The sequence below is a fragment of the Quercus suber genome, unplaced genomic scaffold, assembly GCF_002906115.3.
Source record: "Quercus suber isolate HL8 unplaced genomic scaffold, Cork oak 2.0 scaffold_41, whole genome shotgun sequence".
Lineage (NCBI taxonomy): Eukaryota > Viridiplantae > Streptophyta > Magnoliopsida > Fagales > Fagaceae > Quercus > Quercus suber.
The window spans coordinates 2061095-2086315 of NW_027069506.1; the positions used below are offsets into that span (position 1 = coordinate 2061095).

The following is a 25221-nucleotide window of genomic DNA, read 5'->3' on the forward strand; positions in this document are numbered from 1 at the left end:
CTAATCAAGTAGTTTGATAAGTGTTCTACTATTTTTTGAGTCCAAAAAGTCTTAGTGCTTGCTCTAATTCCAAGAGAATGACCACGTGTGTGGTTAATCTTATATAAGTTACTATTTTTATTTCCTTAGTACCACATTTACTCCCAGACCTACTCTTAGGTGTGTTGCTATTCTTCTTTATCATATATTTTTATTTAATTGATAATACATATGATTATAATAAATTATAATTAATTTGACAAATATTAGTTATTTATTTTTATTTATTTATGCATTCAATTGTTGTTTTCTTGCCGATCTTTAAACTATTAATAATTTTTTAAGACTATTGTATAGTATAGTTGTATTGTATACTATTTAAAATACTATGTTAGATTATTGTATGCAATATGACAATTGTATATAAAAAAAAAAAAAAATTAACCATTTTATTTTTTTAATCCTTCATCCTTACAACAAAATTCTAGCTTAAGACACTATTGACTCCCCCCAGAAAAAAATCCTAGAGCCACCACTATAAGAAAGAAAGGAAGAAACCTAACTTCCATTTGGAATATAATGATATTATATACTATTTGTTCCAATATATAGTTCTACTACGTACTATGGCAAATGGCAATGTAATATCAATAATGTAAGTGGGTTCTAGTTAGCTTAACTAGTAAAGTTTTTAATAGTTGAATAAGAGATCTGGGGTTCAATCCTAATAAAGAACTATCACCAGGGGCAAACGTCATAGATTGAAATTCTCTCAAAACAAAAAATTAGTAATATACATGATTATATGTTATTGAATGCTTAATTTTTTGGGATAACTAATAATTTATTAAGATATCCTAATTAAATCCATGTGAAATGATAGAAATAACAAATAAGTCAAAAAGAATTGGAAAGTGAAGCAATGGGAGGTAGTTTTTTAGTCATTAGTGGACTAGCTGGGGTCATAACTTATAAAGTGAAAGGAATTTTATATATTTACATTATATTTGCACTAAAATGTTGGTTGTTGGCTCGTAAAAAAAAAATGTTGCTTGACTCTTGGTAAGGACTTTGGCCAACATACCTCATAATATGGGTTTAAGTTTCTCTACTAGCCGCGTATTGTGGTCCAAGTGGAGAATATTGGGGTCAAGAGGAAGGAAAACCACACTATCACATACAAAATGTAAAAGAATAATTTCCCAAAGTGGAAGGAAAATCTAACTTAATTGAGAAAAAAAAAAAAAAAAAGAATGAATGTCTACATGGCGTTAAAATAATGAATAAGTCCTGTAGCACAACAAATGTCACAACTCACCACATTGGTGAGTTGTGGTTGGTGGAGAGGTGGTGGTGGGTTCATGTGGGGACACCCTTCCATCAACCACAATAATAATGCTTACATTCCTATCTTGAGGCTGGCCATTATTGCAAGAAAGAATGGTCAGCTTATTTTAGTAATTAACGGCTTCTTTTTTTATTTTTTTTCCTGTCCCCTTCCCCTGATTCGTTAGAAAGGAATAGTTGACAAGATTATTCAAGCATCTCACTTAGCAAGACTATTCTTATTGGCCTATATAAATGTTAACGTTATCACAACAAGTTATATTAGCAATTATAAAACATATTATGTCCTTATAATATTATTTATTTATTTATTGATATTGTGTCTTTATATTTCTCTTATAATTAAACATGTTTAGTGATACAACAGAATTTTGCTATGACAAAATGGTGTGGTCAAGAAAGAATTATTTCCACAAATGTTGATAACACATACTTAGACCGTCAAAGTTCATAAAACGTGTACCATAATCCACTCAGGTAAAAAGGTTACAATGTTGCCGAAAGATAAGCTATGAGATGAATTTAGATAGTGATGGCAAACATGCTTGTCCCACATGATTTGTCTGTCTCATTTTGTGTAGAGTATTCACATTAGTTGTGCTAAAATAGCATAAACTCTCAAATTTGTCTAATAAACTCTAAAATACACCCACATTAGTTTTATGTATTCAATATGCAAAAAAAAAAAAAAAAAATAGTCTTTTTTAAAATTTACAAGACACTATAACTCATGCAAATGATTTTTAATTTTATTTGTCTCTTTTTGTTGGTTTTTGTGCAAATGATTTGAGGAAATAATAATAATAATAAAATAAGAAAAAATATTTCAATAAAATAAGATAATATAGAATAGATAATCAAATATGAGTGCTTTAAAAAGTGGTTAGCTTAAATAGAAAATCTAGGTTCTTGTTATATAATAGAAAGAAAATTTTAAATAAACTGATGTCAAATGTTTATAGATTTTTTCTACCATTACAGGAGATATTGTATTCGTCATCATAACCTTGTCTTATTTCGTCATTTTCTGAGTATCTTGTTATTCGCCACCACCCATTGCATTTTTCTCGTGTTCATATCTCACTGTGTCGAGACCAACTTATTAAATATGACAAAATATCTCCACCCAGTCTTGCCCCAGCTGCGCTGTCTTGTCTTTTTGGTGGTTTTCCTACCCGACATTTTTATCATCCTTAGACTTGGAGCACTTATATTCTTAGTTAAAATGTAAAATATAGTGAAGTGAAGTTATGTCTCATCCCAGTCAGATGTAAAGTCTTAAATAAATAAAAATATATAATATTTAAAAAAAAATTTCTAGAATTCATTGAAAAATTAAAAATATATATTAACTTTATTAAATTTCATTTTACATAGGTTTATAAAATTTGACAAATTTTTTTTTATATAAAAATATTTTCAGATCCTAACAATTCCAAAAGTTAAATAACAATATTTATTATAAAAAAAAAAAAAAGTAACCATTGAGTCTACAAATAGGGATGAGCCAAAACAAGATCCCATACATGCTTTCTCCAACCCTTTCATTCCTTCTCTACTTGACTTGTCCCACTTCTTCTACCAGTTATATTCACCACTCTTGAACTTTGATAACTCATCATCTATCACTCAAGCTATTACAACAAACAATTCCACACACATTTACCAATTCTATTACCCAAAACCTACATTTGGCAAAGTAATCTAATTGCTACTTAGGTCTAAGTCATTATTGCATGGCCCTTCAAACCAATTAAGAATGACAATGGCAAACCTGAATCATCTTTTATTTTTAATCCTCTTTCTCTTGCTCAGCCTCTTGGGTAAACAGTCAATGCAGGCAGATGATGCAGTAGCACGAGTGGGTATTGTTCTTGATTTGAACTCCACAAAGGGAGAAATGGCAAAGAGCTATATATTGATGGCGGTCTCTGATTTCTACGCTGTGAATTCTAATTATCGAACTAGACTCCATCTATTTATCAGGGACTCTAAGGGTGATGTTATTGGTGCTGCATGTGCAGGTAATTAACACTGCCACTCACATCATTTTATTTTTATTTTTTGGTACGTAGAAGTAATAAAACTGGCATATCTTTTCTGTCAGAAAAGGCATGGAAAACACACATGCATACATGCACAAATAGGAGAATATCTTCTTTTTTTTGGCCCCCTAATATGGGATATCATACATTAAATTATGGTCTATCATAAAAGCTTTATATTTTGAATCCTCCCACTTGCAATAATTCATTTTGCATTTAAGGTGGGTCTCAAATGTTGCTCTTGACATTGCTGGATCAAGTATTCAATTTATTAATTAATCTCTGTTGAGAGGTTTGAGAGAACATCCAAAGTCTTCTCCTAGTTTCAGAAATAATACTCCACTTCCTGAGTTTTTTTTTTTCTTTTTTTTTTCTTCTAAATTCACATAAGACATGCATACATCATTGATCATTAACATGTCTTTATCTACATGAACAGAATATTTTGATTATTCAAAATATATTGCTATAAACTAGCCAAATGAGTGAATAAATTAAGTAGTCCCTATTCAAATAAAATTATTTGTTGTGGAAAATTGACCCTAGCTCTCAAGGGATAGAGTACTAATTTTTGAAACTATAAGGGTTAAGTCTGAGATAATTCCTTGATAGCTTGTTTGGATGGGAGAGTAGAGAAGAGTAGAGTAGAGGGAATGTGAATAAGTTAAATTATCTTGTTTTAATGTTTTTTAAGGGATGAGAAGGAGGGATTTGAAGGGGTTCTAACTACTTTTAACCCCTCATTTTTAATTCCCCCAAATTTGAAAGATTTCCCCCAAATTTGAAAGATTTGGAAGGAGAGTAGAGTATAGAAATACTTGATCAAATGAATTATCAAATTTACTCTTACCATATTAACATAATTATAAACTATGAAAAAATTAATTATTCTCCTTCCCCTTACTTAATTTTAAAAACATTCAAACAAGGTGGAGGATAACCATTCTCCTCTACTCTCCTCTCCTCTACCCCTCTCTATTCTCCTATCCATCCGAACTTCCAAACATAGCATAAAACTATACAATAATATGTAAACCAGAAGATAATTAATACTGCTGAGCCAGTTTCTTTCTTTTTCAAAACAAAAACAAAAATTCCAAAAGTAATTTTGAGTTCATCTTCACTATTCCTAGCTATTTGCTACCCTAGCTTCCCTTTTAAAACAAGCCGCTTCATCAAGTAGTTTTCATATTATACATAAATTTAAGTTTTTTGTTTTTTTTTTTTGGGTAGGACATAAATTTAAGCTTTGTTATGGATCATTTGCCCCACTATTTAGCTCACTTGTGAGTTGTGACTAGGTCCGGCAGAAATTATTAACAATCTGTCGAGCCTTGACTAATGACTAGTGGTTTAGTAAAAAGAGGATTCACATATATAACTAATGATTGGGCAAAATTGTTTATGTACATGGTGAGTGAAAGAGAGAGAGAGAGATATCCAGATCTTCAAAAGAATTTTTTTTTTTTTTTTAATCCAAACTGAAGAGCACTTTATTCACAAATCACCAAAAAATAAAACTGTTTTGGAAAATCATGTACAAATTTTTGGGGCTTAAAACGTTTATGGAGATCATAACTGTGTTTTCCAGGTCAACTGAAAATATGTATTATCTTTCTTATCAAGATTTTACAACACTAGTAAGTACAAAAAACATTATCTGAAAAATATTTTACAACAAAACAACAGTGGCTTTTACTTTAAATTTGGCTAAAGTTTGTAGAGTTGGATGTGAATGCTCTACTTATGCTTGCTTGGCCTTCGGCCAGATCTTTTCAGTACTTAAAAACCTCAATCCATAAATTTAACTGTTGGAACATGTCTTAAATACTTTTTTTTTTCATGAGGAAGCTAGGAAAGTATATATATTCCAATTTGATATTTCTTGGCCACATAAGAAAAATATTCCTTGTCAACCAATGAATATATATTGAGGTATTATATATATAGAGGCAAACGTTGCAAAATGTTTGACAACTTTGACTTGATCAAGAAATGGGAGAAAGGAGAAGACTTTTAAGAGAATATGGAGTTTGCTTTCTTAAAAAAAAATAGGTTGGTAGTTCTTTTGAAATTAACGGATACATGTGCATTGTGTTTTAGGAGGTTGTCTATTGTTTAAGTGAGAGAGCACCAATAGGTGTATTGGGATTTTGAATTGTGATCATGTAATTTATGAGCGTCTAGTTTTTGAGTTGGTATTGAGAGTTTGTCTTAGGAATAATCAAATTTAGTAAAGTTTGTATATGCAAAAGTGAGAGGTTGAGTTTCTTTGTTTTTTGTGAGGTTTGTTTGAGCGTATGTAAGTTTTTATTCATCTATATATAATATATTAATATCTAAAAGTTAAAACTTAGTATTTATTGTTGCTACACTCCTATTGAGACACATCAGGGTAGCATTTTGGTCCATTCAATCCTATTCGGTCCACTATGGTCCATTCATTCAATTTCAGTCCAATTTGGTCCATTTTTGTCTGATTCAGTCTACTTTGGTCTATTTGTTCCATTTCAGTCCTTTTTTTGTCTATTTGATCCATGTCAGTCCACTTCGATTCATTCAATCCACTTCGATGATGCATTGTGAGGAAATGTTTATGTAGAAAGAAGAGTTGTTTGATAGACAATTATGTCACATTCTCAGTGTAATGTTGGAAGATTTTTTATTTGATCCATTTGATCAACTTCAATTTATTTAGTCCACTTTGGTGATGTATTGTGAGGAGAGGTTTGTGTAGAAAGATGAGTTACTTCATTAAAAATTATGTCACATTCTCAATGTAATGTTGGTAAATTCTTGATAAAATTAAAATTTTCTTATGTTATTAATCTATTGTACTTTTTTCAAATACAAATGATGGATTTACTATATCAACTTTCTATTTAGGTCATTCAAGATGTATAAATAGAGAATGAACTATTTGTAAGGAGTATCATAACCAAATTACAACCACATATATTATTTATAAAATATCTCACTGTATATAATAATTGAATGTAAAATGCATTATGTTTCCTTTAGGAAAAAAAAAAACTTACAAAATGTACACTTTCAAATAACAAATATAAATAACTTAATTTAGAAAATCTAATATATTGTATCAACTATATTTTGTTAGAAAGTAATCAAATTATTTTTAAAAAAAAATTGGGACTAACAATAATAAGTCTCATCTACTATTTTCATTCTTCACTTAACAAAAAAATCAAATCGTCAAATTTTGGTATGCGACTAGTATCACTGATAGTAGATTTTGATTGGCGTCGCTCATAAATATAAGCATCATATTGGCCAAATCACGTTAAATATTGTTGCATATATTAACAATAGATTTCTTGTTTATGTGAATGGACCTTCACAAAGTCCTAAATTTTAACAGTAAGACATCTCAAAATATGCTTCTACATAGGCAAACATATCGTTATATAGAAAAATAATTCAACCACTAGTTTAATTTATATTGCAGAATCGCACATCTTCCTGTCTATTTACAAGCCTTTAGGCATTCCATTCCTCCAATGATCTTTCTTGTCGTTTGTTTATTTGGATACATTTAATACCTGACAATGTTATTTCCATAAGCGTTGTGCAAATTCACGCTGAGAATGTGCTATGCTAAAGAGGGACAATACAAAACCAACAATGGGCCACCCAACAGTGCTAATTTGTAAACACAAGTTTATCTTAATTTACGCTGAGAATGTGTCATAATTGTTTGCATCCCATTGTTTATATATTATTGATTCTTCAAATTTCACATTTTTGGAAAATTTTCTTGCATTTCTAAGAAAAACCTAAATTGGTAAGTGTATCAAGTAGTTTCACACAAGTATACAATTAAACAAACGTCTAGTTCAGCAGGGTTCTCTTCATTTCACTTAAAATAGATAAAGTATATTTCATGGTTAAAACTTCATTTCATAGACTTGAAAGTGTATAGACTAGAAAGTACTACGTCATTTAAAACTTTTTATAACTTGATACTAGATATACCTTTAGATTTGTAATATTTAATTTAAAACATAAAATGAGTCCATTTCAAACGAAAATATCTACTGGACATGGATTTCCTGACTCATTCGTGTGAAATGCAGCTCTAGATTTGATGAAGAACGAAAATGTGCATGCCATCATCGGACCTCAAAGGTCAACACAAGCTAAGTTTGTCGCAAAACTTGGTGAAAAGGCTCATGTTCCTATACTTTCTTTCTCAGCCACAAGTCCCTTTCTTTCCCCAAACCATAACCCATTTTTCATCCAGACAACCCAAGATGATTCAGCTCAAGTGAAAGCCTTAGCCACCTTAATTCAAGCTTATGGTTGGCGAGAAGTCATTAGACTCATTACTATCAATGAAGACACAGATTATGGCAATGACTTAATTCTATGTTTGATAGATGCTTTCCAAGAGGTTGATGTCCGATTGCCATACAGAAGTGTCATTTCTCCATCTCCAAAAGATAGTGATATTTTAAAGGAGCTTAACAAATTAAAGGCAATGCAAACAAGAATATTCCTTGTACACATGTGTGCTTCTCTTGCCTCAAAGTTTTTTGTACTTGTAAAGAATTCCGGAATGATGAGTGAAGGGTATGCGTGGATAATGACACAAGGGCTATCAAGTTCGTTAGATACTATTGACTCAAAGGTCTTGGATTCAATGCAAGGTGTTTTAGGAATTAGGCCTTATACACAAATTTCAAAAGGTCTAGAAGATTTTGAAAGAAGATGGAAAACAAATCTCACCTCAGGAAAAACAAACTATAAGACTTTTGGGTTAAACCTCTTTGGATTACAAGCATATGATTCAATTTGGGCATTAGCTATGGCAGTGGAGAAGGCCAATATAGAGAATTCTAGCTTTTTAAAGCAAAATGCTAGTGAAAGTAAAGTAGACCTTGCAGCCATAGGAGTTTCTGAAATTGGACTAAGGCTTCTCAACACAATTGCAAGCACTAGATTTCAAGGCCTAAGTGGGGACTTTTATTTGGTTAAAGGACAGTTGAAAGCTTCAACCTTTGAAATCTTCAATGTGATAGGACAAACCCAGAGGATTATTGGGTATTGGAACACCAAGAAAGGGCTTTCAAAAGAAGTAGATGACATTTGTACTATAGCATACTCAATACCAAAGGACAATCTTAAGCAACCAGTCTGGCCTGGAGACACAACAAACCAACCAAAAAAGTTAAGGATTGGGGTTCCAGCAAGAGATGGTTTTAATGAGTTTATAAAGGTTAAATGGTGTCCTCGTACCAATAAACCAAATATATCCGGGTTTTCAATTGATGTGTTCCTTGCTGTGTTGGATATGTTACCCTTCCCCCTTCCACATGAATTTGTGCCCTATGTGACTAAGAATGGACAGAGTGCAGGAACTTATGATGAACTTCTTTACCAAATCAAACTTAAGGTAAATTTTTAGTTTACAATACTTGGTTATTATATGAACATGACACAATTTTTTCACAACTGTTGAGGTAGTAATTTGTGATTGCTATACAATAAAAGTAATTTTAACAATGGTTCCATACAAAAGTGATGTTGTATTAATTACAATCCATTATCTCAACAAGTTGTTAAATTTATTGCATTTGCCAAATTGTCGATCATATGTGACTTCGTAATATGATATTCCTCACATCTTTCTCTCAAATGCAGAAGCTTGATGCTGTGGTTGGAGACACAACAATTGTGGCTAATCGCTCCTTGTATGTTGATTTTACATTACCTTACTCTGAATCAGGTGTGTCAATGGTGGTTTTGATGAAAGATAATGAAAAGAAAAACATATGGATTTTTTTAAAGCCGCTAAGCTGGGAACTTTGGTTAGCAATCGGTGCAGCCTCCATTTTTACAGGTTTGGTAACATGGGTTCTTGAACACCATGTAAATACTAACTTTAGAGGGCCCCCTGATCAACAGATTGGCACAATTTTCTTGTTCTCCTTTGCAACGCTCACCTCTAGTTATAGTAAATTCTCTTTACCCTGACAAATGAAATTTTATTTCATTTCTTTTTTTCCTAGGCACTTCCTTTATTTATAAGGAAACAATTCAAACATGTGTAACACTTTGTATATGCTCAAATATTGATGATGTTTTAGGGGAGAAGGTAGTCAACAATTTGTCAAGATTTGTGCTGATAATATGGGCCTTCATGGTACTCATCCTAACACAGAGTTACACGGCCAGCTTAGCTTCAATGTTGACGGTACAACAATTGAAACCTGAATTTGTTGATGTAAAAGAGATCAAAAGGAATGGTTACTTTGTAGGATATCATAATGATTCCTTCGTTAGAGAGCTTCTCATAAAACAGTTCAATATCGATGAGTCCAAGTTGAAGCCTTATAGAACCCCTGAGGAGTATGATGAAGCTCTGTCGAATGGAACTCATAATGGCGGTGTAGCTGCTATTTTTGATGAGATCCCTTACATTAAGCTTTTCCTCTCAAAGTATGGCTCTAGGTATGCAATGGTTGGACCAATCTACAAAACTGATGGATTTGGCTTTGTGAGTATCTATCTCTCAACCTATCCTATCAACATAATATGGGAAAAAAGAATGCAGATATATTTTTGTTTAGATATTTCTTATACATATGTTGCATTCACTTTGTAGAACATTCTATTGATCCAGATACTTTTATGGTCAATGTTTCTGTAGGTCATAAGTGAGCAAGGTAAATGCAACAATTTTATGGTATCCATGTCTTAGACCAGTCATCCATGTCTTATACACACACACACACACACACCACTCACAATGATAGAGAAATTGGAGAGGGAAGAGGAGCAGAAGCACTTTTTTCCCCTTTTTGTTATCTCTCTTCTGCCAAGTTTGGTTACAAATGAATTCATACATGGCTTTATATGGTCATCAAGCACTATCCTAGTCTTGTTCATATTACATTACATGACTTCATTTAAGTATGCTTTTCTTAGTTAATAAAAAACAAGTTTATCCATTAAAAAAAAAATCATATTTATATTTTAATAAAGATTTATCAATATAATTAAATATTTTTTGCTTTCTTTCTTCAGGCCTTCCCACGTGGATCCCCTCTAGTCTCTTACATTTCAAGAGCAGTCTTGAATGTCACTGAAGATACAGATAAGATGGCAGGAATTATGAGGAAATATTTTGAAACTCAAACTACATGTGTAGATGGAAGTGCTAAAATCTCTACAGATTCTCCTAGTCTTGGTGTGTATAGCTTTGGGGGCCTTTTCATCATAGCTGGAGTGGCTTCCATGTTTTCCCTATTGATATATGCGGTGAAGTTCCTTCACTTTCATTGGCCAACCTCAAACATTGTCCCTCCCGAAGGATCCTTTTGGTTGAAACTCATTGAGTTGGTAAAGCATTTCGACCAAAAAGATCTATGTTCATATCCGTTTAGGAAAAATGAATCTCCACTATATCCTAAAATAAGTCCTGATGGCTTTGGAGCTTCACCTAGCATAGATGATAAGCAAAAACATTCAAGGACAAGCAGTGAAGGAGCAGACAATGTTGCTACAGATGATGATGACGAAATTTTGTGATGCATCTGTGGATGTGGCTAGCTTATTACAGATTTATCTTTTCCTTTTTCTTGCTAATTAGAGAGAGAGAAGTAGATGAAGGTTTTATAAGGGTGAATCCAAGTACTCTAAAAATATTCCAATTCCTAAGGTTGCGTGGGCACGTGATCCAACTCGCCCATTTGACAATGTTTATCATAGACATAAAATCACTGTTATGTTTAAGTAGTTTAAATAGACCATGGCTTCATCATTACATTGACCATTTGGGCTATCTCTGACCCTAAATGGGACAATGTAGTGCTATTTTCATTTTCAACAATTTCCTATTAGCATTAAAACACTACTTAGTCTGAAAAGATTGTGGGAAACATTATTATGACTTCTCCTTCTTATAAATTATTAGTTTAGTGGACTTCTAGCAAGTCATTGATCCAACGAACCACTCACATTGCTGTGATCCAAACACTTAACCAAACTATTCAATCGATAAGAGCGATGGGCGGTGTCTACAAAGGGCATGGATGTAGTCAAGTGCGAGCTAATGACTCATGCAGTGTGCTTAGAATTCCTCATTAATTGACCATAAACGATATTGGAACTTTGATTTCAAGCTCTCAGTAAGTGATTTGGCTTTAAGAAGTTCAAACTACTAGTTGAGGACATAAAGAGGAATACAAACCTGCATTACAAGTCAAGCAAAACAAGTTGAGACGGTTATGGTACTATATACAAGTACTTCTGTTTAATTACAGTTCCAATAACATGTTCCTTTCCGCACTAAACTGAAAAGGCACTTCCTCTAGTGTTCCTTTCAACACTACAATCAAATTGAAAAGAAATTATGCTTAGAATAATAAATTGTCCATTCGCTTTGGGACAAGTTAACAAGCAGAGACAACCATCAAAATAAATATAATCAATTCTAGTAGGGAAATATCAAATATCTGGCCTTAAACTTGGATCGCTCGAGCAAGGAGTGATGAACCAACCTTGGGAGCAGCTGTAACCAGAGTAGATCAGCTGTAATAACAGATGGATTAGTAGCAATCATGTATTAGTAAGACATAATATATAACCATAAAAGAGTTTCTAACCATCGGGAGAAAAAATGTTATATTTCATCAAGATATAATTACATTATGACTCTGATGCTTTATATATATCAGAGCAGAGCACGAAGTGGAAGAGAAAGATTAGGCGGGAAAACAGAAAATCAGTTACAACAAACTTCCCAAACTATTCTCTACCTATAAACAATTGACACGTGGAATTCCACTAACATAAGCTCACTTAAACACTTAGGACGCTATATTGTCGTTTAGTAAAAGTATATAAGCTACAGTCGTATAGCAGTAGAATCAATTCTTTCTTCTTTTGCTTCTTGCTGTGCTTGTATGCTTTCATTGAGCAGGTTTCGTGATATGGATCACTTTCTTGTTGTCCCTGCCAATGTGTTTGATATTCAAAAAGGTAATCTCTTTACCTTTTTGAATATCAAACACATTAAGTGCATCCAATTTTTAATGTATTTTGGTTATAATGGTGATCTCTTCATCTTTTCAACACAGCTAGTCCGGTCAAACATTTCCATTCCATGTTCCTGAAAGCGAAGGATCGATCAGTGCACAACATATGCGCTTGTGTCTTCTGTTTCGTTCTTGGTCAAGCCACTTGCAATTCCATTAATTAGCTTGACCAATTGACAATAACACCTCACCAAACACATTTGAAAGGTTAAGAGCCGGCTAACAAAGAGAAAAGAAAGTTTAAGAGCCTATAATTTACACTAGTTTATTTCGTAGTAAAATATTTACATATAAAACATTTATTTTTAGGTGTTTTGTATGATGTGTAAAATTTTTTAGTACAAATTATCAAAACTAGCGGCTCAGCCACCAGTGTTGGGAGTACTGATGACCTAATCACCTGCACCGGCCATCAGACCGGCCATTTCAGCTGCTAGAGCGCTGACTCCAGCGACAGAGACCTAACCATTGATGTGGAGTGGCAGCTCCATTGACCAAACTGCCAGCACTAGTTGCCCAGACTACCGAACCGGCGACTTAGCTGCCAAATAGTGGATGAAAGGACTACCTTGTGTTTTTGTAAAATGTTTTACCAAATTTTTAAAAGTAAAACATTTTACAACTTTTTACAAAAGATTTAATGGTCAAAAGAAAATATTTTACAAGTTTGACCATATTTTATATACAAACAAGCACTTGAAAATGAAAAAATATTGTATAGAATATATTTTACTTCAAAACAAGAGGAGTGTTTTAGAGGTATTATTTGGTTTCTTTTACAATTAGAATTAAGGTTTAATTTTTTTTTTTTTTTTTTTTTTTACAATCAAACTATATTTAAAAAACATAAGTTTCGAAGAAAGAAAAACATATGAAGTAAATAAATAAATGTAACTTCCATTTGGAATATAATAATATAGCGATACTACTATGGCAATGTTGTTGGGTTATAGATTGACCCTAGTTAATTAATTCAATTACCCAAGTTGATTAATTAAGTCAAATTATATGCAAATCATGGAGGCACACACAAATTACCAAATAAACTAAAGTGGAGCGAAAATTATATTGACACGGTGATTTATTGACTAATGGGGAAAACCTTTTTCAAGACAAAAACCTCCACTTTGTGATTTTCAGGCCACCACTCTCAAGAATCCACTAATCAATAATCAAGAGATTACAAGTATAAGGAATCTTACTACTACCCTGGAATATTCCAAAATACCAACCTACAGTTGAACCTTCACTCCAATACCCAATTTGACTTAATCTTGTAGAGACTTCTTCCTACATACACAGATCCCAGTACGTGTCTGACTTCCTAGCAACTGATGTTTGTTGTTGGATGTAAAGTTTTTCACTTCAAAGAATGTTGAAGATCTAAAAGCACTTGATTACAAAACCTTAAGATGTAAGCTTCTCTAAAAGAATATGAGTTCTCTAATCTGAGTCTCTGTGTCTTTGATGACTTTAAGATAAAGCTTTTACACCCTCTAGGAGTTTAGTGAACGAAACCCTAGTAATCTAAGTTATCATGGGCTGAAAATCTGATCGGAGAATTCTGGATTTGCATAGTTCGATAGATCGAAAGGTGTTTTTTAAGCAATAATGTTTATTTTCCCTCTCTTATTTTTTTTCCTTGATTAGTGAGAAAGGAGGTACTTGAGTGGACAATTTATCATAAAGTGAAAAATCTATCTTGAAAAACTATAAATAATCACTAAAAGAATGCTTTTGTTCCTATCTTAAAGCTGCCGTGTAGAAAAAGAACGGTCATTAGGAAAAAGGTTTTGTCCCACCTTTTTAATTTTTTTTTAATATATTCATAAGCATGGACAAAGGACATGGGTGGTGGGAGTTCATTAACCTCTCTCTCTCATCATTTTAGACTCTCTCACTTTATTACTCTCATCTCAATTTTTTATTAGTTTCTCTTTTTCTATTTATCTTTGTTAGTAGAAGAAAATTGTAAGACTTTATGTATTTGTGTGTGTGTGTGTGTTTTTTTTTTTTGTGACATTGATATAATCAAGTTAAATCTTTATTAGATTTATATCAATTATGTTTTCTAATGACCATTCTAGAAAAAATTATCCTAGATCCCTCACCAATTCTTTGTCACCTTGTTTGTTTCGTTCTATTCTAGTGTGTGTATATATATTATTTTTTTAAACATATTTTATTATCATTCTTTCAAAATACCATTATCTTTTTGTTTCTCTCATTATTCACTCCACCTATGACCTTTTTTCTCTCATGTTTTGTCTCACAATGTCCAAACCATCTCATTGGAATATAGGTTATATCTTATAAAACGTTACATGTTATGTTCATATATAACATAACTCCACCTACCAAAAAAATTAAATATTTGGGATAACTAAAAAAGTATCATACTATCATAAATAAATCCATGTGAAATGATAGAAATAACAAATAAGTCAAAAAGAATTGGAAAGTGCAGTGGTAGGTGGTAGTTAAGTGAACTATATATGCATCATAATGTGGAAAATCTAACTTATTTGAGAAAAACTATAAATAATCACTAAAAGAAATGCTTACATTCTTATCTACAAATTGGCATGTATTTCGAGAAAGATTGGCCCCTTGTCTTCTTTAAGGATAAAGGTTTTCTCCCCACCCCCACTTTTTTTTCTTTTTCTTTCTTTTTTGAGAAACCCCACTTTTTTTCTTGATTCATAAGAAATGAGGCACTTGAGTGGACCATACATGGGTCACAAAGTGGAAATTTTAATTTTATTAAGAAAAACTAAAAAATCATTAAAAGAATACTTTTATGTTCCTATCTTCAAGCTGACATATGACGCGGAATAATGGTCACTTGTCTTTTCTTAAGATATGGTCTTTTTTTACTTTTTTTTTTTTAAAAAAAATTTGTGTAAGAAATGAGGTGCTTGAGTGGACTACATATGGGTCATAACGTGGAAAATCTAACTTAATGGAGGAAAACTAGAAATAATAACTAAAAGAATGCTAATGCTCCTATCTTCTAGAAGCTGTCATACGACGAAAAAGAATGGCCATTTGTCTTCTCATAGGAATAAGGTTTTTTCTCCTCTGTTTTTTCTCCTTCTTCTTTTTTGATTTATTTATTTTTTATGCAAGTTGTTTTTTGTTGAGTTTTTTTTATATTGATTTGTAAGCTTATACTAGGGGAGGTGCGAGATAAATTTTACTCCTATAGGAGAAGTTTTCCCTCCCCTCACGGCAGGAATGAACCTACCTTAAAAGAGGGGTGAGGGGAGATATTTTTTACCCCTACTAGAGGAGTCCTTCTCCCAAAAGCCATGGCCTCCTAATAACTCCTTTATAATAGGAGTTCATATTAGTTTGGCCCCCTCTACCTGGAATTTTAGATTAGATTTTCCCCTATTCCAAGAGATAAGAATAACTTCAAATTTCTAAGTCACCTATTCAAGTTTTGGTTTTTTGATTCCTAAAGATCCATAAAAATTGAGTCACGTCACTCAAGAAATTTGATTTTCCCCCATTACAATATTTTTTAGCTCAAAAAATATTCACCTTTCTCACTATACACTTCAACTCAAAATAGCTGATCCCATAATATAATTATAATTATAATTATAATTATAATTATATATATATATATATAATACTACACTAAATCCTTAATGCTTCTTCCCTTGACTAATCTTTGTTAGGACATATGTGTTTCACATGGTAGGAACATATGTCACTAGTTTATGTAATTGATTAATCTTTTGACAAAACGCACTTTACTTGTATTTAGGTAGATCTAGGATGTGTTTGATACTTTAAGAAACCTTGTTTCAAGTTCAAGTGTTAAAGTCATGCAAATCTGTCCAAGATTTAAGTGCAAAAAGTGCTCTTCATTAAAGCTCAACAGCTAACTATCTATCGCGACTTGAAGAGCTGTTCTAGCCCGTGGCTCAACAGTAGCTCGACAGATAGGGTATCTATCGAGGTTTATGAAAAATAGAGTTTCAGTTCTGTTTTGACACCTATCCGTGATTGTATGTTTGGACTTTCTTTTCTCAATACCTTAGACATATAAAATGATTATTTTAAAAGCCATCAAAGGAGACACAAGTTGCACAAGTGTTGAGCAAAGTTTTATTCAAGCAAATTGTGACTGGAGATAGAATTTTCCCTAGTTCATTTTTTTTGTGAAGAAGCTGCTGTGTTTGTACACCATAGGGTTTTGTGAACAAGGAGCTTCTCGATCTTCATCGTGTGATGAACTGAAGAACTTTGCAGTCGACAACCTTCTCTAGTTGGTGATTGAAGTTGCGTACTGAGATCTGCACAATTGGTTAGTCACGTACTAGGAGCCGTGCATTACAAGGAGAGAGTGTCACTATAGAACAAGTCTAATTGGGTATTGGGGTAAGGGTTCAACTATAAGTTAGTATAAGGTAATGGGATTCCTTTACTTATAACCGCTTGTTGTAATAATAGTGGATTTTTAGGAATAATGACCTTAAAATCACTCGGTGGGGTTTTTGCCGTGTAGGTTTTCCCTATTCGTAAACAAATCACCGTGTCAATTTATTTTCCACTGCACATTTTAGTTATTGGTGACTTGTTTGTGCTACCACGTGTTTGCATGTTAATTTGATTAATTAATAAACTTGGCTAATTAATTAATTAATTCATCACAAGGGGTCAATACGTTTTTGACCTATCAAGTGGTATCAAACCATGCACACTCTGATTAGGATTAATCTTTACTGTATGATCCATTAACCCCTGTTTGTCATGGATAGATGATAGTCCCTTATTATACCTCCTTTATTTGATGGCATTAACTATGCATACTGGAAAGTACGCATGAGAGTTTTTTTGCAGTCTCTAAATGAGAAGGTATGACAAGCTATAGAAATTGGCTAGACCAAGCCAAAGGAAGCACCGGTCGACTGGGATGATGCTAAGATTAAGGCGACAAACTTCAATAGCAGAGCATTGAATACTCTATTCAGTGCAGTTACAAATGAGGAATTCAAGAAGGTATCCTCCACTAAAACTACGAAGGAAGCATGGACCATTCTCCAGACAATCTATGAAGGAACAAAGACTGTCGAGGACTCGAAATTTCAAAGGCTCACTACTAGCTTCGAAGAGATTAAGATGGAGGAGGATGAGTCATTTGATGAGTTCTATGCCAAGTTCAAGGACATAGTGAACTCAACTTTTAATCTTGGGGAAACCATTCCTGAACCCAAGATTGTGAGAAAGGTGCTCAGATCTCTACCCAAGAGATTCCATGCCAAGATCACCACAATCGAGGAATCAAAGGACATTGACAAGATTCCTTTGACAGAGCTGGTTGGTAATCTGCAGACCTATGAGTTAGGTTTAACAAGAATTAGTAAGTCGAGTAAGGGCAAGAGCATGGCATTGAAAGCCAAAAGCAGTGATATTAATGAGTCTTCAGATGATGAAGATTCTAAGATGAAGTCCTACATCACAAGGCAATTCAAGAAGTTCATGAAGAATGCCAATGGGAAGGGCTTTGACAAGGATCGTAGGTAATCTAGTTCCTCTTAGTTCAAGAGCCAAGACAAGGGGAAGAAGGATGCTAGGGATGGCGGTCAGTACACTGTTCCCTCAAGACCAAAGTGCTTTGGATGTCAAGGTTTCAGTCACATGAAACAAGAGTGCCCCACATATCTCAAGACCATTGGGAAGAGTAAGGCACTTGCTGCTACATTGAGCGACACTAAACCTGAAGATGATTCTGACAATGAGGATGACGGAATCTTGAATGCCTTCACTGCCATTGTCAATCCTACTGAGGGGATTGTTGAAGATGTGGATGAAGAAGAGGAATTGATGGAGTCCAAGTTTGAGAAGATGGATGAACAAGATGACATCAACATAGCCTATGCAAAGTTATACAAGGTCTTAGAAAAGCATGAGAAGTTGTATAGGTTGACCACCAAGAAGCTTAGTGATGTGGAGCTTGAACGTGAAGAGTTTTCCACAAAGTTTGATGAAGCCAATTAGACTATTGGAGCATTGAGGTTTGAAAATAACTTCTTGGCTAAGAAGTTCAAGAAGCATGAGGCAGAATTACTCCAAGTTAGAGCTTAACTGGAAAGGACCTCAAGTGCTAAGCTCGATGAAATGCTCAGTCTTCAGAAATCTGCTTCCGATCGAATCGGTTTAGGATATGATTTCTCTTCTCCTAATATTGCTTCTATTAGTACTAATATTTTTGTTCCTCCTGCTAATAATGTTGAAACTGAGAACAATGAAGTTAAAAATGAATTAACTAGTAAGAACATAGATAAGGGTAAGTCTATATTAGGAGCACCCCCTAAAATTGCTAAGAATGAAACTAAAAATCCTAGGGCTAAGAAGGCTAACTCTCAAAAGCCAAAATAGAAAAAGCAGCATTTCTGTCATCATTGTGGAGCAACTGGATATACTCGACCAAATTGCTACAAGTGGTTAGCCACTTAAAAGAGCAATAGCATGATCACGTCGGGAGTTCAAAATCAGCTTCCATTCTCTTTTACTCCTCTTGGAGATTTTCTCAAAGCCCTCATGTTCCTTTCGAACTTGAACGGTTTTAATTATTCCCCCTCACCGTCGAATCAAGGATTTACTAGATGGAAATGTTCTTCCAAGGTGTGAAAGGAAAATGGCTCCAAGTGATTCTGTCACTTCTTCTCTCTCTCCCTTTCTTGTTTTTGTTTTGCATTACTTGTGTATTTTGCTTTATTGTTTTGAGTCAGTCTAGTTTTATGTTTTGCTTTGTTTTGTTTAACATGTTTTTGTTTGATTTTGTTTTTAGTTTTTGCTTTGTTTTGTTTTTCATATAAAAATTTTTTAAAAAAATTGAAAAATTGAAAAATACAAAAATAATGTGTGTTTGTGTACATTGGTACTTGTGTACCTTAAATGACCATTGAAACAAAGTTTTCTAAACTTTGTATCTCTTATAACTTAGATGAGCATCTCTATGCACAACTAAGTAAGTAAGCTTTATGGCTCGTGTTTGTGATGAGTAAGATTAAGTAATTTCTTGTACTTAACACTCGTATCAATCTTTTTGACGGGAAGGACTAGAAAACCTTAAGAGAAAGGCATAAATAACCATCCCACCACTGTTATCCGCCAATCATGAAAATGACATCTGTATGCTTCGGCATAGCAAAAATGTAATGTCAATGACATTTGTGTGTTTCGGCATAGCAAAATTGGAATGTCAAATGCTTAACATTATTGGGTATTTCTTTTCTTTCTCTTATATGCTCATGCATGATTTGCTTAAAAAATATATATATATATATATATGAAAAGAAAAATAAAAAGAAAAAAGATCAAAATGTTTTATATATGATTACAAGGGTGTATTCTAGGAGATGTGGGAGTTATAGGATGTACCTCGAAGGTGATAGTCTCTATCAAACAGTTATGATTATGTGTGAGTTAAAGTGATTTTCTCATATCTCAAATTGTCATAACATGTATACATTTATGCAATTTTGCGATATTTTTCACAAACAACATGCAATATTCTTTGCTACTTTTGAAACATATGCAGGTACAATGTGATTTGGCCATCACAAGGTTTACATGTGTTAATGTATGCTCACAAACTGTCTTGACTTGTTTTTTATATATAAAATTGGTTAGACTTGTTTTGTGTGTGTGTGTGTGTGTGTGTGTGTGTGTGTGTTTTGGGATCTATGTGTGTGTTTTGGGATCTAAATGCTTATTAATTTTATTGATGAGAGATGATTTTGAGAGCCTAAAATGTTGATTGGATCCTTAGTTGAGTTTCATGTATGATTGCATTCATATCTGTGTTTTTCTATTCTTGAAAAACTGTTTTTAAGCAATCTCGACACCTTTTTGACACCTCTCGATACCTGGCTCATCTATTGAACTCTTCAGTTGCTTTTTATCGCAATCTTGACACCTCTTGATAGCTAGGTGGATCAATCGAAAAAGTTTCTGTCCCTTCGATAGCTCCTTGATTCATCAAGTTTATTTTGCTGTGGACACCTCTAGACACCTTCTCGATAGCTGTATCTGTCGAAACTTTTAAACCTCGACACCTCTCGACACCTGCTATCTGTTGAGAATTACTGAACCTCTATATATATAAGGTCAGCATGATCCATTCTTCATTTTCCTTGATCTCTCTCGATCTGTCTATGTCTTTTCACCTCCCAAACTTCTCTCTCACACCAAACTTCATCCTAAGTTGATTTTCGGCCTAGATCAAATGTTTATTCACTGGTAAGGTTCCTAAATCCTTCATTATTCATGTCATTCATGCATTAGACCTAGGTTTTTGGGTTTTGAAAATTTTTTGGGGTTTTTTCAAAGTTGATGAAGTTATTGTGAAATTTTTGGGTTGGTTTTTGTGAAAATGTTTTGAAATCTTCATGCATTGCATCCCATGTGCATTATAACTATATTTTCATGTATTTAGATGTGTGTTATATATGTTAATCTGATTGTGTGCTGGTAGGATTGGATTGGGTTAAGCCCATGATGCAATTACCTTTGCACGTTACATGTTCATGCATTTTCATGAATACGTTTCTTACATTCACTATATTCTTTTATTCTAAACTATTTTGGGACTTTTCTAATTGTTTCTTTCTTCCCCCTTCTCTCTCTAGCTTACATTAGTGTGTCATGGCACCAAAACGTAAGTCTGCTCTGTCCTGGAACCCTCTTCATTCCGGGGCATCCACTTCCTCTGATCCTACTATTTCTTCTATTCGGTTCCGTGATGAGCAATCCCGAAAGGACTTCTTGGAGAACGTTTCTCGACGAGGTGTTCATTTGGAACACCAAGTCATTTTGTTGGACTTCTCCAACACTAACCTACCCACTATCATCTATAGTAGGGGTTTGAAGTCACTATGTGACATCCCGGCCACATGTCCATCCGTGCTGATCTAGAAGTTTTACTAAAACATGCATGGCTTCAATTATTCAGTACCTCTTTTTGTTACTCGCGTTTGAGGTATACGCATTGTTTTCACACCAGATATTGTATCCGATGTGCTTCATGTCCCGAGGTCAGAGCATCCTGACTACCCCGATTATGACCGTCTGAGGATTGTGTCCAAAGACGAGCTTATGTCCGCTTTTTGTGAGCGGCCCCCTGATTGGGGCAAACGTCAATTTACTCCATGTTCGACCTTTGCTAAAGGTCCTAGATTCACGAACATGGTGATGACTTTTGTTTTACACCCTTTTTCTCACTATAACTCTATCACAGAGCCCTGTGCTCGATTTTTGCTATCTCTTTTAGAGCATTTCACTATTGATTTTCTCTCTCATTTCATTATTTTCATTATAGATGTGTATAGGAAACAGCGACCCGTGATAAACTCATCTTCCCTTTTGCTATCACGTGGATTTTACGCCATTTTTCTGTTTCCTTTCCTGCTTTTGACTACTTCGTCGTTATGAGTGCCATAGATGCCGATACTGTTAAATGGAGCGAGGTGCAACTGCGTTCAAGGCGGTCCGGTACGGCAGCTCCTCCCACTCCTTCAGCTCCATCCACCTCTGCACCCTCTTCTTTTGCGGGTGATGTGACTCTGGATGCGATCATGGCGCAACTTCAGTGCATGAATGCTCATCTTGACACTTTCACGGATGAGTTGTATCAAGTGAACACCTATATCAGCCGTATTGCTAGAAGGCAGGCTTGCCTTGGTGGCTTTGTAAAGTCTCCCTCTCCTCCTCTCGAGGCATCCGAGGACGATGATGACTTCGGCAATGATGATGATAATGAGGATGGTGATGCTAGCTCTTCCAACACTGATGAGATGTCTACTTCACACTCTTACCCTTTGTCACTTGTGACAAAAATGGGGAGTAGTTTTGGTTATGAGAGTAGTCATACTTAGGGGGAGGGTTAGTATAGGAGGCATTTTTGTTAGAGAGAGTGTGTACATTAAAGGATGTAGTGAGGACTTGATGTATTTTTTTTCTTTTCTTTCTATGTTAGATACATCATATCTTGTATATTGGTCTTGTGACCGTTTTGACATAAATTGTACTTATATTCCTTTTATATTGATGTATGTTTTCTTCACCCACCCTTGTATTTGTTGTTTCTTTTCTTTCTTTATACACATGATTCTTATATCTTATATGCAATCTATTATTTCTGTTTCACACAAAGATGTCTTGATGAGTTTTGTTTAAAGTGTTTCAAAAATACAAGTTGTCAAAGTCTTCTTGCCATGAACTCTCTTCTTGCAAAATTTTTCAAGAGTTTGTGTTAGGATAGATTTTATTGTATGTAACAAGTGAATATGAGTTGAATGATTTATGACTTCTTTCATATGTTCATTTGTTTGTTGTGGTTTTTTCACAAATTGCCAAAATGGAAAATTGTTAGGACATATGTGTTTCACATGTTAGGAACATATGTTACTATTTTATGTAATTGGCTAATCCTTTGAAAAAATGCACTTTACTTGTATTTGGGTAGATCTAAGATGTGTTTGATACTTCAAGAATCTTTGTTTCAAGTTCAAGTGTTAAAACCATGCAAATTCGTCCAAGATTCAAGTGCAGAAAGTGTTGTTCATTAAAACTCGACAGCTAACTCAACAGCTAGCCATCTATCGAGACTTGAAGAGCTGTTCCAGCCTGTGGCCCAATAGCAACTCAACAGATAGGGTATCTGTCGAGGTTTTTGAAAAACGGAGTTTCAGTTCTGTTTTGACTTCAATACGTGATTGTGTGTTTGGACTTTCTTTTCTTATAACCCTAAACATATAAAATGATTATTTTAAGAGCCGTCAAAGGAGACATAAGTTGCACAATTGTTGAGCAAAGTTTTGTTCAAGCAAATTGTGCCCGGAGATAGAATTTGCCCAAGTTCATATTTCTTGTGAAGAAGCTGCTGTATTTGTACACCGTAGGGTTTTGTGACCAAGGAGCTTCTTGTTCTTCATCGTGTGATGAACTAAAGAATTTTGCAGCCAACAACCTTCTCTAGTTGGTGATTGAAATTGCGTACTAGGATTCGCACAATTGGTTAGTCACATACTGAGAGCCATGCATTACAAGGAGAAATTGTCACTACAAAACAAGTCCAATTGGGTATTAAGGTAAGGGTTCAACTGTAAATTGGTATAAGGTATTGAGATTCCTTTACTTGTAAATGCGTGTTATGATAATAGTGGATTCTAGGGAGTGGTGACCTTAAAATCACCCGATAGGGTTTTTGCCATATAGGTTTTCCCCATTCGTAAACAAATCACTGTGTCAATTTTTTTTCCGCTGCATACTTTAGTTATTGGTGATTTGTTTGTACTACCACGTGTTTTCATGTTAATTTGATTAATTAATAAACTTGACTAATTAATCAATTAATTCATTACAAGGGGTTAATATGTTTTTGGCCTATCAATCTTCTTCTTTTTTTTTTTTTCCCTTTGATCTATACACTTTTGCACAATTTTAAACTCTGGATTTTTGCTATAATCTCAACTTTTAAATACTTAGAAGAACATAAAAAGAAATTTGAATTATATATAACTTTTTTAAAAGCAATCGATTGCAACAACTACTGCTGAAAATGCCTTTTCATCAATGACCATTTTTAGAAATCAATTACCCAATTGAATAGTAGATCAATAGATGATTAAAGATTGCTTGGTTACATAAAATGTGAAAATTTTATTTGAAACTTCTGGTAATGAATAAATCATGAAACAGTTTCAAAATATCTCGAGGCAACTTAGTAAGTTGACATGGGAATGAGAAATAAATTGTTGGGTTTTAATACTTTAGGTTTAAATGTATTAAAACTTCAATTTGTAATGTTGGCAAATCATGATCAAAACGTTTAGTCTTGTTTTAGATTTGCTCAAAGTATGTTTAAAGTATAAAGTTGGAATCGAGTGTATTGCAGAATTTACTGTGAAAATCTGTCTAGCTTGATTGATCAAGAATTAGACTCGATCGATCAAAGCTTGTGTAGATTGTTTTTCTGTAGAATTTTCCAATTCAGCCCAAGCACGTTTGACGTGTAGAGTTTTATGTTTCGCCTTAACTATAAAAGGGAAAACCCTAGCCACGTTTTGAGGTTGCTCTTTATGCTGTTTGTGTGAATCTCTTATGAGATCTAAAGGTGTTTGCCTTCATACACACTTAGGGTTTCCAATCTCAAGATTGATATTAAGAGCTTGGTGATCAATTCAATTGCAGTTTCAAGAGCTTAAAGATACACAAGCGGGACTGCTTGTAGTTGCTGTGAATCCAAGAAAGAAATAGTCCGTGGATTCAGAGCTGTCACATGATCGTGGTAGTAAGTTTTCTACTTAAGGTAGTAATAGGATGTTAGTGGTCTAAGTCACTATTGTGTAAACTTCAATTCTTTCATAGTAGATTTGTTTTACCTTGAGTATAGCTAGGTTAAATCCTCCACAGGTTTTTTACCGGTTTGATTTTCCTGGATTATCATAACGTTGTGTTATTTATTTTCTGCACTTTACAATGATATGATATATTTGTGTTAACTTAGATTTGATAATTTGACTAAGTAATCACTTGGCTAATTAACTAGGTTAATCTGGTTGTGTTTTAAGGGGTCTAAAAACGTACATAAATTATATTTTACATTTATATTGCATTTTGTAAGATGATCATAATTATATAATTGCATATTTATTTATATTGATTTTTATTAATATCCTTTGAATTAATTTTGGTTTATGATAAGGATAATATTTTTACCTCTTAAATGAATTTCCTACTACACTACAATAAACTTGCCAACATGTCCACCA

At 33.7% G+C, this 25221-nt stretch overlaps 1 protein-coding gene across 1 annotated transcript; it reads left to right on the top strand.

Annotated features, from left to right (window-relative positions):
- Positions 1 to 3091: 3091 nt before the first annotated feature.
- LOC112025250 (glutamate receptor 2.8) lies at positions 3092 to 10922 on the top strand. Its single transcript, XM_024057909.1, has 5 exons — positions 3092 to 3350; positions 7466 to 8784; positions 9033 to 9345; positions 9479 to 9888; positions 10419 to 10922. The coding sequence occupies exons 1-5, from the start codon at positions 3092 to 3094 to the stop codon at positions 10920 to 10922; spliced, it is 2805 nt and encodes a 934-aa protein (XP_023913677.1).
- The last annotated feature ends 14299 nt before the right edge of the window (positions 10923 to 25221 follow it).